Genomic DNA, 14,355 nt, shown 5'->3' with positions numbered 1-14,355 from the left:
GAAGGTCTCCCAGGCTGTTAAATACACAGATTAAAAGCTAAATGTTTTCATTTTGGTTCGTTCTTAGCAAAAAATAAATACAAAATTTGTTCAGGTTATGCAAAGCGAAATACGAACGTGCTGCATTTAGAAATAGTTCTTATTAACTTTGGTATTATTCTTGAATTTTCAAACTGCTAACACTTTGCAGTTTCGAATTATGCCTTTACTGTATGACCAAAAATTATGGAGGAGTCTATTTTATGTTTCAGCTGTTTGATCGCGCCGGCGCCTCATGCGCACACTAAGCTACTGCATTCATTGGAAACAGTGCAGCCATTCACCGTGCCGTTCGGCGTGAGACCCGGTCCACTGTGGCATATTTTTGCTCATTATGATATTTTTCTGTCGATACTGTAACGCGCGTGAACTACAAAGCCTATTTTACCTAATAAGGCTAATAGTTCAGATTCAAATAGGCTACATAGGGAATATGGACACATTTGGATTTGTGCCTGAGAGAGGTAAGCCCAACTTTACCTTACGTTTCTTTATAAATTAAGTTGTTTTGGCTTGGAACAAGCCATATTATATACTGCAATTATATTTATCCATTAGAATTATATATTTTTAAATTCTTATTCTGTTCTGATACGGTTAAATTTAAAGGATTTGTTGTAAAGTAAGGGGAACTAATATTTCCTATAGTGTTCATAATGTTGGTACATTATAACATTATTAGGCCTGTCGTTATTATTTCTGAAAATGCAACTTATAGAGATGTATCTTTTTTTTATTTTTCCTCAAAAAAAATTTTGTTTTTTATTGTGCTTTTAAAAGCATGCAGCAAACGAAAATATGCGATTAATCTGTTAAAATGTGTTACTGTGGGTTAACAAATTTACATTAGTAGGCTATTTTTATGCTTGGCTTCACAGATAGCAACAAGAGTCTGGGCCAAATCTGGTTTACATTCACTTCTGGCTTTTTTCAGTCTTGATTGCAAATGTTTTTTTTATTTTTTTATGTACGATGGATAATTAAAACAAAAATCAGGCGTGTGTATTTTATAACATCAATTACTAGGCCTACATTCTTTTTTTCAGAAATGGAAGTAACTTAAAATGTTATTCTGTGTTTGTAATTTTAATATTTTTAGTTGACATGTATCAGTCTGGAAAGGATTATAAAGCCATTTCTAAGGCTTTGGGACTCCAGCGAACCACGGTCAGAGTTATTATCCACAAATTGAGAAAACCTGGAACAGTGGTGAACCTTACCAGGAGTTGCCGGCCAACCAAAATTACTCCAAGAGCACATCATTGCCAGTTATCGCAAACACTTGATTGCAGTTGTTGCTGCAAAGCGTGGCACAACCAGTTATTAGATTTAGGGGGCAATTACTTTTTCACGTAGGGCCAGGCAGGTTTGGACAGTTTTTTTTCCTTAATAAAAGAAATCATCATTTAAAAACTGCATTTTGCATTTACTTGCATTATCTTTGTGTAATATTAAAATTTGTTTGATGATCTGAATCTTTTAAGTGTGACAAAAAAATATGCAAAACATTTAAAACAGGAAGGGGGCAAAAACCTTTTCACACCACTGTATTTACATACACACACACACACACATACACACACACACACACAGTTGATATGCAAAACTGCCTGTTTGTCAGCTCAGCAAAATAAATAGTTCAGTTCAAGAATGCAGTTCAACCAACCACTGCTATTCTTGTTTTGTGTTCAGGGGCATTTCAAGTAATTCATGCCCAGGAAGAGCCAAAACACTAGGGGAGCACTATTAAGGAGCAAGCAAGTCTTCAACATAGCTGACTCATGTCAAGATGTAGTGAATCATGACGCACAACAAATTAACATGAACAAATTCATTAGAAAACGACTACGGTGAATAGCTTAAACAGAAATATATTCTCAAGCATGACGATGCAATATTTGCCTGTGACGTGGACATGTTTGTTTACAAGAATTGTTTGGTTTACTCAAATTAAATCAAAAAGGAAAGAATGAAAAGTTGTGGGAATAACGCAGAGGACTCACCTGAGAAGTGTCTTGGGGGACGCTTCTCTGTCTCTCTCCAAGTTTTTCTTTGCTTTATTGACAAAGTGAAGCTAGCAGGAATTGCACAACTCTCAGACATTCCACATATCAGTGTTTGCCCATTGAGAGAACCAAAGTTGAGTGAGATAAATGCTCTACTGAAAACACTGATTTAATTATCCAGCCTGCCTCTGTCCTACTTAATGTGTTAATGTAAGCAAAAATAGTTTTCAGCAAAGTAAAAAGATTCTCACAGTGTTCCTCTCTCTCCTTCTCTCTGTTTCCCTCTCTCTCTCTCGTCCCCTCCTCCCGCCCTTCTCAAATTCCCAAACAAGTTTGAACAGATTGACACTTATCTTCCTCCCCTCTTTCTGTTTCTGTTTTCCTTTTACTTTCCCCCTCCAGCACTGTCTTAAAGAGGAGTCCAAAAGTTACCGTCTGTTTAAGCTCACACGCAGCTTTTCTTCACTTCTCATAAACTCAGTAGACCCACAGTGATTGCGCTACAGCTTGTTCCAGTAATTCAGCCTTTTACTCACCTCACTCTCACTGGCACTGCATGCTTCTCTCTCACAGAAACAGGAAGTCAACACATCTGTGCTGTGATTGGTGGGGTTGAAGATGCTGGGTGTGACTGTTTTCTCAGGTAAAGACATGAGAAAGAGTGAGGGCAAAGGGGGAGGGAGTGTGTCCATACACAGTAATGTCATCTGCAGCTTACGTAACACAAAAGTTCTCAGAAAAAGCTGTAAAAGACAGTGGAGCGCAGATGACACATTTGCACATTACAAAAGATAAATGGGAAAACACCCTGAACAATGCATGTTTTTAAACTTTATAAAGCTGCTCCTTTAAGATATTGCTTGCTCTTTTTTTTGCAAAGCCTTTCAAAGCAGTTTTGTGCAATTTTGGTATAAAATTCTAATTTAAAATCAAAACATTTTTTTAAGTGATGAGTAAGCCATATTGGAAGCATATTTCGAAATATGAAGCATTTTCTTTGTACTCCAAAATGCTTGAGTTTAATTGATCATTTTGTATTGTATCTGCTGTTATAAACAGCCAAGTTTCCTGTCCTCATATTGAACCACCTGAACAAACTTAACCCCAGAGTGTGCTGTTATCTGAACGCAAACAAGTAGAACATAATAATCTAAACAAAACTGACACAATCAATGAAATGTCCTGGACAAAGTTTAGGAGAAATGATCAATCATCTACAAGCATGTTCTAATGTATGACAGAAAGGACTAATTTGGGAAGACTGCAATAAACTAAACAGATATTTCCAATGTAATTACAAAGATAAAGTATATCCTGAGATCCTAAAAGAAGAGCTAGCATCATGGCCTTAGTTAATTAGCTAACTAGTAGTCTATCACAAAACCTCATTGCAAGAGAACATTGTATAAAACATATGCAATACCAAAACACATCTCACTAAAACTAGCGCACCTAGATTGTTTTGTTATTAATACAAAGCTGATATAAGAATTAACATTGTCACGTCATGTGACAACCAGAATTAAAACACATAACTTAAACTATGTAAAGAATCTCGCCAAACTCTGCTTGAGAATGAAAAACAGTTGTCGTTTCCCAATAAATATGCACAAAATAGTTTTTCCTTTTGTCTTTTTCAACAATTTGTCAGTGAAAATAGGTGCTTAAACTTAAGAAACTGCTGATCATTTAGTCAAACAAAAGAGTAAACTCTTGATTTGTGAAATTTTGCATATATCTAGCAATAGCTAAACGTACAATAATTGAAATAGATAGAACGTCTAAAATGAAACAGGTGGGGTCTTTTTTATTTTATAATTATCTATGGATGACCAAACATATCTAATAGTTATCATGACAAAAACATTAGTTGTGCATCTAATGCTTTACATATATACAGTAATATAAAACTGTGGGGAAATGTATTATTGCACTGGTGGTTTTCAAATGCTCTGTGGTCAGCAAGCTATGAATGTTCAGACAGCTCAGTGAGAAACTGCTGATCATCAACTAAACCTGCAGTTTTGTCGTGCATTTTACTTCCACGATAAACTCTACGTCGAACACGACAGTTGACTGAGGCTAATCAGGAGAAACGCGTCTTGTTTGGCGATGAACTAGATCTACAGCACTAGACTGTAACTAAAGGCAGAACTCAATATCCCATGTCCACGTGCAGCACTTCGGCTTCCGCCTTATGCACATTGCACAGTCACATGTGGCGCCTGTTTAGTTTCACTTCCGCGTTTGAACAGAAACCATTAAATCCTTTCAATAATGCAAGCGTTTTAACGCGAATATAGTCAGAAGTTTGTTTATTCAATGTGTGATTGTCGATACCAGCGGACATTTTGACGTTATGTCGTTAAGTGTTGTTTAAAGACATCAGTGCGACAGTTTGGGAAAGAGAAGATCCCCAGGCTGGGTGGACACAACTAGACAGCTAATTAAGACCTTTACTTTTATTCATCTACAGTAAACACGGTCATAGGAATCCCGAAAGGTGCATTTCTTTCATTTCATGTATTTTAAAGATGACAGCTTATGCTAACAGCATGTTTATCTGGTTTCCTAACTAAAGTTCTTCATTACCGTTTGCTTCATTGCTTACTTCAGCTTGGATCCATGCAGTATAACTTTTGTGTTGTCTTTTTTTTTGCATTACAGCCAGGCTTTTGTAGTTTTGCCAGCAATTTGTAAACATGCAGATGCATTTAAAATTCTATTTGCATAACAGTTTTGTCTGTAGTCTTTACAAATATGATTATATTTAAGAGCCACTGATGACTTTGGCGTTTCAGAGTGCAATTTTGTCAATCAGTTTTGACCAAATATATTTCACATGACTCGGGAATTAGTCTTTGAGTTACTTGTGAAATATACATTTGTGTTAAAGATATGCACCATTCAAAAACTACCTATACTAACTAATAGCAAAACAAAATGTGATTTATTATGAGATGCCAAAATTAACCAGGAAATTAACCAGGAAAAAGGACACAGTTTGTCTAATTTGTGCCCTTCACTAATCATAAAATGCTCTGTGCATACTGTATAATGAAATGTGTATTATATGCGTATCTTGTGTCAGGCTACTGTTACACTGCCCATATTTTGGATGCATGCGTTAGTCAATCATTGGATAAATTCACTGACCGTTTTTTTTTTTAATGTAGTGCCCTTTTCCCATCAGGTGTCACCGCTGAAAGTCATGTTGCTGTCTCTGAGAATAATCATCACTTTTCTTTACGTCCTACTTGCTGGAGTACAAGCGGAGTTCATCACAGACAACTGCAAGCTGATTTCACATAGCGAGTCTGAGCAAAATGCGCTCCGTTTACTGGAGCCTCTCACCAATCAAAAGTAAGTCAGGTTTTTTTGCAGTTAATCGAGCATTCATTCGGTTTGCAGGTTGTGCTGGTCTTGTTAATGTTAATAACTGTCTTCATATTCACTCTAAACAGCTTCACCACAATAGGAAAGGAGAAGGAATTTTCGTATATTTTTCAGGTGTGTGGAGATGCTGGCGGAATAAAGGATGCAGGTCTTGTGCAGCAAGACATAAAAGGAGGAAAGCCAGTCCGAATTGGGAACTACACCAACACACATGCTATCAGAGGAAGTATGTTACATTGCTTGACCTTTAGAAGTGACGTTTTACCATTTGCTTCTTTTTGCTACAGGTAGACTTTTCTGAAACCATTACATTCTTCGATATCTCTTTGAATTAATATTAAAATAACAGTTAATTCAGTTTTAATTGTTATCAACGTTAATTTATAATAATGACTACTGAATTTTGGCAGGGATGCGTTGCAAGAGAACATTAATACAACATCTCTTTGGATTTGAGACTTTAGTCTTTGCAACTTTACAGATCTTCTTGATGCACCAACAGCTTGTAACACTCCAAAGAGAAAGGAGAACTTGAAATCGCATCATATGACCCCTTTAAAACACACATCAAAGTTCACTAAATTACAGAACTTTTTCCAGGTGTTACAGGAAGCCTTGTTAACTCATTTTTGACCTTAGTTCTCCTTTTGTTCTTGGTGCAGGTGACTGGGTTCTGCTCTTCTATGAAGGGGGAGAGAAATACGACAGCCACTGTTCACAAGAGGCAAGAAAAGCCATGATTATGATTTCATGCAGCACAAGCACAACGGTATGAACTTTTTAATGCTTTCGAAATGACACTTGGCATTTGTTACTTTATACCCCTACAATATTTAAATAAAATGCATCTGCTATTTTGTTTATGTATTTTTAAATCATTTTTTTTAGATCTGAAAAAGAATAAGTTTAGCGTTATCATTGATCCTCATAACAAAAGTATTAGTTGTATTTCTGTCAACACGTGATCCACATCTATTTTTGATATATTGTTGATGAAAATTTTCTGAAAATAATGCAAAATTCTGTTAGTAGCATTAGTGCTTTATCATGCTTGGACTAAATTATTTCAGGTATTCAAGATAGCACAGTAGCTTTTACCCTGACAATAACCAGAATGTCATCATCATTTCAACTCGTTATTATTTCTTAGCTCCTATGAATTATTAATTTTGTGTGCATGTGTTTTGTTAGAATGCGTTTTCAGTGGTTTTGGAGGACAATAAGAAGCAACAGGACTGTTATTACCTGTTTGAGCTGGACTCCAATGCGGTCTGTCCTGTAATCCCATCTAAACTCAGTGCCGGCTCCATATTCCTTATTATGTGAGTACTTTAAAGGGGAGTTCTAATGCTATTTCATGCTTTCTGACTTATTTACACTGTTGAAGTGTTGGATTCTCGGACTAAACATGACCAAATAAGTCTCACCAAATAAATACACTCCTTCAGGGTTCGTACAAATTTAGGAAAGTCCTATATAACGTCATAAATGGCGGGATTCCTTGTATGGGCACGTCTCCCGGAAGAGTGCGCGCGCACATCAATCAGAGCGAGAGCAAGAGCAGCATCAACGTGCTTCATTCATTAATTCATTAGCCATATAGTTAATTTAAGTCAATAAAGTTTTTGTTCCTGTTTTATTTATGTCGATGTCACAGCTTGCAGATGATCGTTATGCAAAAGCTGCGCTCTACTCTAGTCTGTAGCTACTCAAGATTAGCATGAGATTGGCAGAGACTGTGAGTTATGTCCGTTTTAAAATTCTCACAGACGACGATTAAGGAGAAACATTAATGTCTTTTGCTCATATTTTATATGTAATCATGTTCCTGTTTGCTGTCCATAGTGTATTCTGCTGCCTGGCTGTGTATCTCACTGGTGGATTCCTTTATCAGCGACTGGTAGTTGGAGCCAAGGGAGTTGAACAGTTCCCCAACTATACCTTTTGGTCAGAGATCGGCAACTTATCTGCTGTAAGTATAATTACATATATATTTGTCTCAGTTCATCTTCTGTTTTGGTCTTTTTTTTTTCCTTTTATGAAACCAATATAACTTTTTTTTTTATCGTAACAGGATGGATGTGATTTTGTCTGTCGTTCCCGTGGCAACAGAGAAGAACGACCCACATACAGAGGCGTGACTACTGAACCTCTTGGGGAGGAGCAAGAGGAAAGGGATGACCATTTACTTCCCATGTGACCAAATCACATCAACCAATGAGAAGAGGCTGGGCAGTTATTACAGTTTTGAAACTCAAAGAGAGATGTTCAGTTCAGCAGGCATGTTCCTATTTCAGAAGTGCTGCTGTTTTTTTAAAATTTTTTTAATTTAACTTCCCAAGTTCATCTTCTGTTTTGGTCTTTTTTTTTTCCTTTTATGAAACCAATATAACTTTTTTTTTTATCGTAACAGGATGGATGTGATTTTGTCTGTCGTTCCCGTGGCAACAGAGAAGAACGACCCACATACAGAGGCGTGACTACTGAACCTCTTGGGGAGGAGCAAGAGGAAAGGGATGACCATTTACTTCCCATGTGACCAAATCACATCAACCAATGAGAAGAGGCTGGGCAGTTATTACGGTTTTGAAACTCAAAGAGAGATGTTCGACCAAAACAGGTCTCCACACAAGCTGGTTAATTACACATTCTCAATTTCTTCATGGCCTCTATCATCAGCATAAAGTTGCAGGTTATACATTTTATATTAGTGGCGTATATGCCATGTTAGGTGAAAATTAGTATTTTTATTACACATAAAATCTCTTAGTTTATTTTCAGTGCCTAAATGAGACAACTGGCATTAGACATGATTAAAAAAAAAAAAAAAACAGAGTAAATGGTGGGTTTTGTTTTGTGCCTGTTAAATTTGCCATGATACACCACTTGGGCTCCAAGTTGTCCAAACTGGTTGCTGTCTGTTCCTGTTAGAGCTCACATATGAATCCATGCATGCTTATAATACAATCTAGTAGAGTCTTTTTCTGTTTGTTGCAATGATTTATGAGCTAAATAATTAACTAATTAAAAATGTGTTAAGTTATCTGCTTTGACCATTTATTAATAATAATAATAATGATCATTTACATTTTTAAAATTGTCATTTGCTTTTCCATATTGGTGATAACAAAATTCTTCTTTAGAATCTGTTTTGAATCCATTTGTCATTCTGGAAAGTTAATCTAGCAAATTACAGCCTATGTCAAATGCAAATAAAATCCTGGAATCATGGAACTAAACACTATTCACTATTCACCTCTAAATTATACACCATTTAATGCTACATATAATAGAAATATTAGAAAACGTGGTGCTATTTTCAATTAATGCAGTATATGTAGGCCTAAATTAGGCATATTAGTGATGTGATTTGTGCGTTCAGAAGTATAGTTAGGTGTCATCAAAGTAAAACCAGAGTTAAAACCTCTGGAATTCTGTCTGATGTTAGATGATATAGCACTACACACACTGATCTATAACAGAGATATTATATAGATCACGATCAGTGATTACACACAAGCTGCTACCTGCGAGGGTAGGAAGTCTACAGTCCAATGAGGATGTTAAGCGAGTCTGGGAAATATGGAAACTTGAAATAAAATGTGAACAGAAATGAGACTTGCTCTGATAATTAATGGTCATTTTAAATCATGGAATCCCTAAATGAACTGTATTTCTAACAACGATGTGTGTGAGGTATTACACAAGTTTCACATTTCAAATAAGTGGATGAAACAGACGCCCGCCCCTTTCGTGGGCGGACGGGGCTGCGATAGGCTTCTCCTCACGTCAATCATCTTCAGACGAAATGCCTATTGGCTGCCAAGCTCCATCATCACCCGCGGAAGTTTGTAGAGGGAATCAGAGTATTGTCAGTTATTTTAAAAAATGCAATTTTCGGCACGAAGTCTGTCGTTCCGCGTGTTGCCTCGAGAATGAGACAAAAAAGAAAATGAATTTTTAAAGGATGAATTTTGCGTCGAGAACAGCAAAGCTCACATGAAGTGCTAGCACCTTACAGCTAATAGTATTGTGTAGCTCGTTGTTAATTTGGTTTATTTTTGTATCGGTCAACTTGATAAACAGCCTAGGAAAACTATTTTAGCTGAAGTTTAGCAGCTGGCCTGCTTTTATGATAAAGTTAGTGTCAGCAGTATTTTATATTGACAGGTGTGTTTATTTTTGTTTTGATTAGCATGCTAAGCTAGTTTGCGGCGCGAGCTGGCATTCATCATTTTGGATTTACATCTAATCAACATCACCCTTCATACATCGTCATTATAGTGTCATTTACTGTCATCTTCACACGGCAAGGACCGTATCAAAACAGGTAAAGTGACCCTCGTGGCCTTTATAACTTGTAGACAGTAGCAGAACACTGGAGGCATGCAGATCACCTGTGCGTGTTATTATGCTGAATGTTTTGACATAATGAACATAGACTGGAAGGTCACTTTCACCCCAAATTCAAAAGAAAAACGTAATAAATTATATTTTATACATTATATGCAAAAGAGGCATAGTTGCAATGACATTTGACTGTTGCATGGTAACATCAAAATAGTATAATATATATATATTTTTAACTTGAAGTTAGAATGAAGTCAGCACAACAAATACATGTCTGAATACTTCATAAAATTAATAATGTCAATGTTTTCTTTTTACATAACAGTGATCATGATAAATACAGTCGTATATATTTATACACACACACACACACACACACACTATATATATATATATACACAGAAGGCTTTAATTTAGTATTATGCAATAATAATCAATTCATTCAAATTCCATGGTCACTTCCAGTGTCACTTATTTTTTTGAAGTTAAGTTATAAACATTTTTTATGTATGTATAATTGTACATTTTTATAACTGTTAGCTGTTATTTGAACTCTTACAGTTTTTTGATAAAAAAAAGAATACTTAAATTAGTTTTATATAAACTTGTTTGTTATAATGGGAGCGTTTTGTAACTGTCTTTCCTTTTTTTAAACTCAGAGGTTCATCATGCTGGGAGAGTGTGGCATGAAAGAATGGGAGAGACGAGTGCTCAGGAAGAACTCTGTCACAATTCTGCAGGACTTGGTGGTGGATGATCTGCTGATCCAGTGTCTACAACAAGATGGAATTCTTACAGAAAACATGGCTGAAACCATTATGGCATGTTAAAGTATTAGCTTGGTATTAGTTCTATATTGGATAGATCTACATGGAATCTATGCTAAAAAATTATGTTTTATGTAGAAAACGTTGTATAATGTTGTAAAATGCTATAAAGTACTTTTTTTTTTTTTTGAATAGCCATTTCCCAATAAGTGGCAGCCTTTATTTATTTAAATGTTACAGTCCTAATAGGTGTGGAAAGCCTCATAAATAATGCTTTGATTATTTTTAACCATGAGATCATTTGAATCCTTTCAGGCTAAACCGACATCCCAGGGCAAGAGTCGTCATTTGTTGTTTCTTTTGCCTAAACGTGGCCCTCAAGCTTTTAGCAGCTTCTGTGCTGCTCTTACGGCGACAGAGCAACAGCACCTCAGCAGACTGCTCATGGACTTCACAGAGAAAGACGTGAGTTGGTGCCTTCACTTCGGAATCACACCCAGTTAGACTGACTTGACAGGTTTCTATAAGAACATAATGGGTTGCAGTGAGGGACCAGAAAAGTCTTCTTTAGCAATGAAAGCACATTGTTGTATTCATAGGAAAAAATGTTTTGTGCATCATTATTCTAAATGATTGTCCCATAAAGCTGCTGTACTCAATGGAAGGAAAATAAAGCTTATTTGTTTTCTATATATTTCAAGTTTTATACTGTTTACCAAACACTTTATATATTCTTGTCCAAAATACAACATTTTCTCAAGACAGTAAGTTGCAGGAAGAATTGTGGGATCAGTCTTATGACCATAGAGACGTATAGAAATGACGCCACCCACAGAGGTCAGAGCTGGGTCAGTGGAGTAAACGAGAGGGAGAGAGGGTAGGACTAAATGGGAAGTATTATGCACCAGTTTACCACACCCAAACTACACAGATTCTTTAAAAACAACGGTCAAACAGACAAGTTCAAACTCTCCTTTCCTTTGGAATAGTGGGTTGTGAACTAACTGTAAGTTTTTATTTTTATTTTATCTTCACAGAAAAGCTTTTCAGAGCCCTCACTGTCTCGTCCAACTCAGGAATGTGTTATACCTGTGAAAAGAGCCCGGACTCATGGTGAGCCATTTTAATGTTTGTGCATAAAGCCCAAAGTATACTTCAGTTTTAAAATGAACATTTATTGAACTACGATAAAGCAGGCTTTGTGCATACTATGCTAATGATGAGATCTATGCCATGCACACTCTATGCCAAATATCTGGTACTGTTGTACACATGGATACAGGACATCTTATCAAAGAGGATGGTTAAGTAAATGACTTTATCTACTACCAGTGATTAATTCCCTGGAGGTTTGCTGTTTTGAATGGTCATTTTTTTCTATGTGACAACAAGCTTCATGGTACCAAGAGCTGGAGCTGCTTTTCTCTGAATGGTTATTACGTTAAACACGTACAGGCGAATGTTGTATGTATGTCATTTTTATGCAACATTTCTAATTTTAGTATAGGTTTTCCATTTAATAATTAATTGTTTCAGGTTTAGTTCAATTGACAAACAAGCATATTTAAACATACTTGTTATGGAAGAAAGCATAATAGATAAAGGAAAATTATGTGAGATGAGCCTAATATTTTTGAGCTAATGGGGTTGTTTGTGTCTGTGTGTGTGTTTTAGAGTCCATGGAGATGTGTTTGGATGCCGACTCTCCCGTGACCACGGCTGTTGTTCCCTGTATGCCGGAATTTTTCCAGTCCCATAGATCACAGGTATAAGGACACAAACTCTATTCCTTTGGATACTCGCAGACAAAAACCCATTTTATATGCATTTTATTTTATGCTATGTTAGCACAGTGTGTAACCTCTATGCAAATGTCTTTCCTTTCAGGCGTACCCGATGCGCTCCTGTCCGCGAGGGCTGGCCCTGGTGTTGAGTAATGTGAGGTTTGACTCAGCTAACACTGATTTAGATGTCCGGAGGGGAGGAGAGGTGGATGAGGAGACGCTGAGGAGACTCTTTATGGAGCTGGATTTCACAGTCAGCCTGCACAAAGACCTAACGGCGGTGGTGAGTTAGACATGCTGCAGAGTCAAACTGCCCTGCAAAGCAAAGTCAATTATTAAGTTTTTGATTTGTTTTTTTCAGGCAATGCGCAGGTGCCTAGAACAGTTTGCCCAGCGGCAGGAGCATGCAGAGTATGACTGCACTGTTGTGTGTTTACTGTCACATGGAGTTGAGGGATCTGTCTACGGCACTGATGGACAGCTGCTGGAGGTGCACTTGATTTTAATACCACTAGTGATAGAATAACAATATCCATTTCATGTTCTTTTAAAAAAAAATTTATCGATACTGATATGGATTCTTGAATCTTAAGAGAAAGCTTTTAGTCTATGCTGTTTTCTGTTGATGCATTAACTTCACTAAACATTATTTGTAGCTCACCTGCCATCCAATAAGCTTTGTACTTTGTTACTTTTAATATGAAATAGTATCACATTTCAAATTTTCATTATTATAGAAATTCAAATTTTATCATGATATACAAACAATAAATGTGGTTTTGATGCTTTTTAATGTAGCGTAACAGATCGCTGTAACTGATCATCTTTTCCTATTTCCTGTTAGTCATGGCACAAAATAAACATGAATGTATGTTGAAAGAAACAGTACAACTCACTGAAATCGATGTATCATTCTCATAATTGCCTAGTCAGTGTTTCAAACATGGAAAGACATCTGACAGCTTGTAAACAATGTCACAACATTACATTTATCTCAGGAAAATCATTTAATGTCCATAAACTGGATAATCAGCTAGAAACAAATAACTAGACAAGAGCATTATCCTAAATATATGCATTATATTACATATTTATTATATTTTTTACTTAACCTGTTGTCTTACTTTTTATATTTGAATAAATCTATCATAAAAACAAGTTTTTATTACAGCCACCATTTAAATGTTTATATTTCAACGACAAATTCTGTTATTTAAAAGTTGACATAAAAACTGTTATGTGTATTTTAAATGTGTGTACAAATGGTTGATTATTAAATACAATAAATTAATTGATTATCAAATAAAATGCATTTTTGATTTCAGTTTTCGTCTAAATTAAAACTTACATTTAGATTTTTTTGTAAAAAAAAAAAAGAAAAAAAAGTGCAATAATGTTAATACAATTATTCAAAAAAACGTTTTAATTAAGTTAAAAATATATTTTTCGGTTTTTGAGTTACTGGTTTCAGCTAAGGATATTTATTTTCGTGCATCACTATTTATTCTTAGTTATACACACAGTTATACGTTCATCAATATGTGAGTTCCTTTTGAAGTGAATGTATTACCTTGTAAAAGATTCCTTTACATATCAGAGTTTCAAATGTTTCTCTCTGTCTCTCAGTTGGACTGGGTGTTTGAGGTTTTTGATAACGCCCGCTGCCCTCTGCTCCAGAATAAGCCAAAGATGTTCTTCATTCAGGCTTGTCGAGGAGGTGAGTTACTGTTGATTAACCAAGCACATAACAAAATTACTAAAACTACAACAAAACTACTAAAATTAAAAATGAAACTTCAAAAATTGAAAGTAACACTATATACTATAATATATAATTAATTCTAAAATAACACTGGACTGACTTTCTCCTCATTTCTCTGTTTTAAAAATAATTTCATTTAAAGACTCCTGTAATGTATGAATATCTTTCCAAACTATTTTATTAATTTTTTTGTTAATGGTCATGGTTTTGACTGGTAATGTATTTTTATGAAATATTAAGAAAGATGTGAA

The 14,355-nt window shown here is 35.7% G+C and overlaps 3 protein-coding genes across 7 annotated transcripts in view; 2 read left to right on the top strand and 1 right to left on the bottom strand.

Annotated features, from left to right (window-relative positions):
- The window catches only part of LOC107569990 (trichohyalin-like), a 22,327-nt gene extending 19,678 nt beyond the window's left edge, over positions 1-2,649 (bottom strand). Inside the window, exon 1 of one of the 3 annotated variants that reach the window (XM_016256172.1) lies at positions 2,043-2,649. The gene's annotated coding sequence lies outside the window, so the exon portion shown is untranslated. The remainder of the gene's footprint in view (positions 1-2,042) is intronic. The other 2 variants (XM_016256173.1, XM_016256174.1) reach the window with 2 other exon arrangements.
- Positions 2,650-4,243: 1,594 nt separating this feature from the next.
- Positions 4,244-7,776, top strand: m6pr (mannose-6-phosphate receptor (cation dependent)). 2 transcript variants are annotated; one of them, XM_016256171.1, is made up of 7 exons: positions 4,244-4,548; positions 5,239-5,408; positions 5,510-5,667; positions 6,104-6,210; positions 6,633-6,763; positions 7,287-7,413; positions 7,516-7,776. In XM_016256171.1, the coding sequence occupies exons 2-7, from the start codon at positions 5,257-5,259 to the stop codon at positions 7,639-7,641; spliced, it is 801 nt and encodes a 266-aa protein (XP_016111657.1). In that variant the 5' UTR covers positions 4,244-4,548; positions 5,239-5,256; the 3' UTR covers positions 7,642-7,776. The 2 variants fall into 2 exon arrangements, with proteins under 2 accessions (XP_016111657.1, XP_016111656.1); XM_016256170.1 differs by having other exon boundaries at positions 5,222-5,408.
- A 1,493-nt stretch (positions 7,777-9,269) lies between these two features.
- The window catches only part of casp2 (caspase 2, apoptosis-related cysteine peptidase), a 7,671-nt gene continuing 2,585 nt past the window's right edge, over positions 9,270-14,355 (top strand). For both annotated transcript variants that reach the window (XM_016256184.1, XM_016256183.1), the window contains exons 1-8: positions 9,270-9,771; positions 10,451-10,612; positions 10,874-11,023; positions 11,596-11,671; positions 12,233-12,324; positions 12,446-12,625; positions 12,704-12,832; positions 13,969-14,059. In XM_016256184.1, coding sequence (XP_016111670.1) covers positions 10,460-10,612; positions 10,874-11,023; positions 11,596-11,671; positions 12,233-12,324; positions 12,446-12,625; positions 12,704-12,832; positions 13,969-14,059 — 871 coding nt within the window. In that variant the 5' untranslated portion in view covers positions 9,270-9,771; positions 10,451-10,459. The remainder of the gene's footprint in view (positions 9,772-10,450; positions 10,613-10,873; positions 11,024-11,595; positions 11,672-12,232; positions 12,325-12,445; positions 12,626-12,703; positions 12,833-13,968; positions 14,060-14,355) is intronic.

This window comes from Sinocyclocheilus grahami, unplaced genomic scaffold, assembly GCF_001515645.1.
Source record: "Sinocyclocheilus grahami isolate Dianchi unplaced genomic scaffold, SAMN03320097.WGS_v1.1 scaffold1401.1, whole genome shotgun sequence".
Lineage (NCBI taxonomy): Eukaryota > Metazoa > Chordata > Actinopteri > Cypriniformes > Cyprinidae > Sinocyclocheilus > Sinocyclocheilus grahami.
This window is presented reverse-complemented; position numbering and strand designations above follow the sequence as displayed.

Coding starts and splice junctions, on each gene's coding strand:
- m6pr (XM_016256171.1), top strand. CDS start 5,257: ATGTTGCTGTCTCTGAGAATAATCATCACTTTTCTTTACGTCCTACTT. Junction 5,668..6,103: donor CACACATGCTATCAGAGGAA/GTATGTTACATT, acceptor TTCTTGGTGCAG/GTGACTGGGTTCTGCTCTTC. Junction 6,764..7,286: donor GGCTCCATATTCCTTATTAT/GTGAGTACTTTA, acceptor TGCTGTCCATAG/TGTATTCTGCTGCCTGGCTG.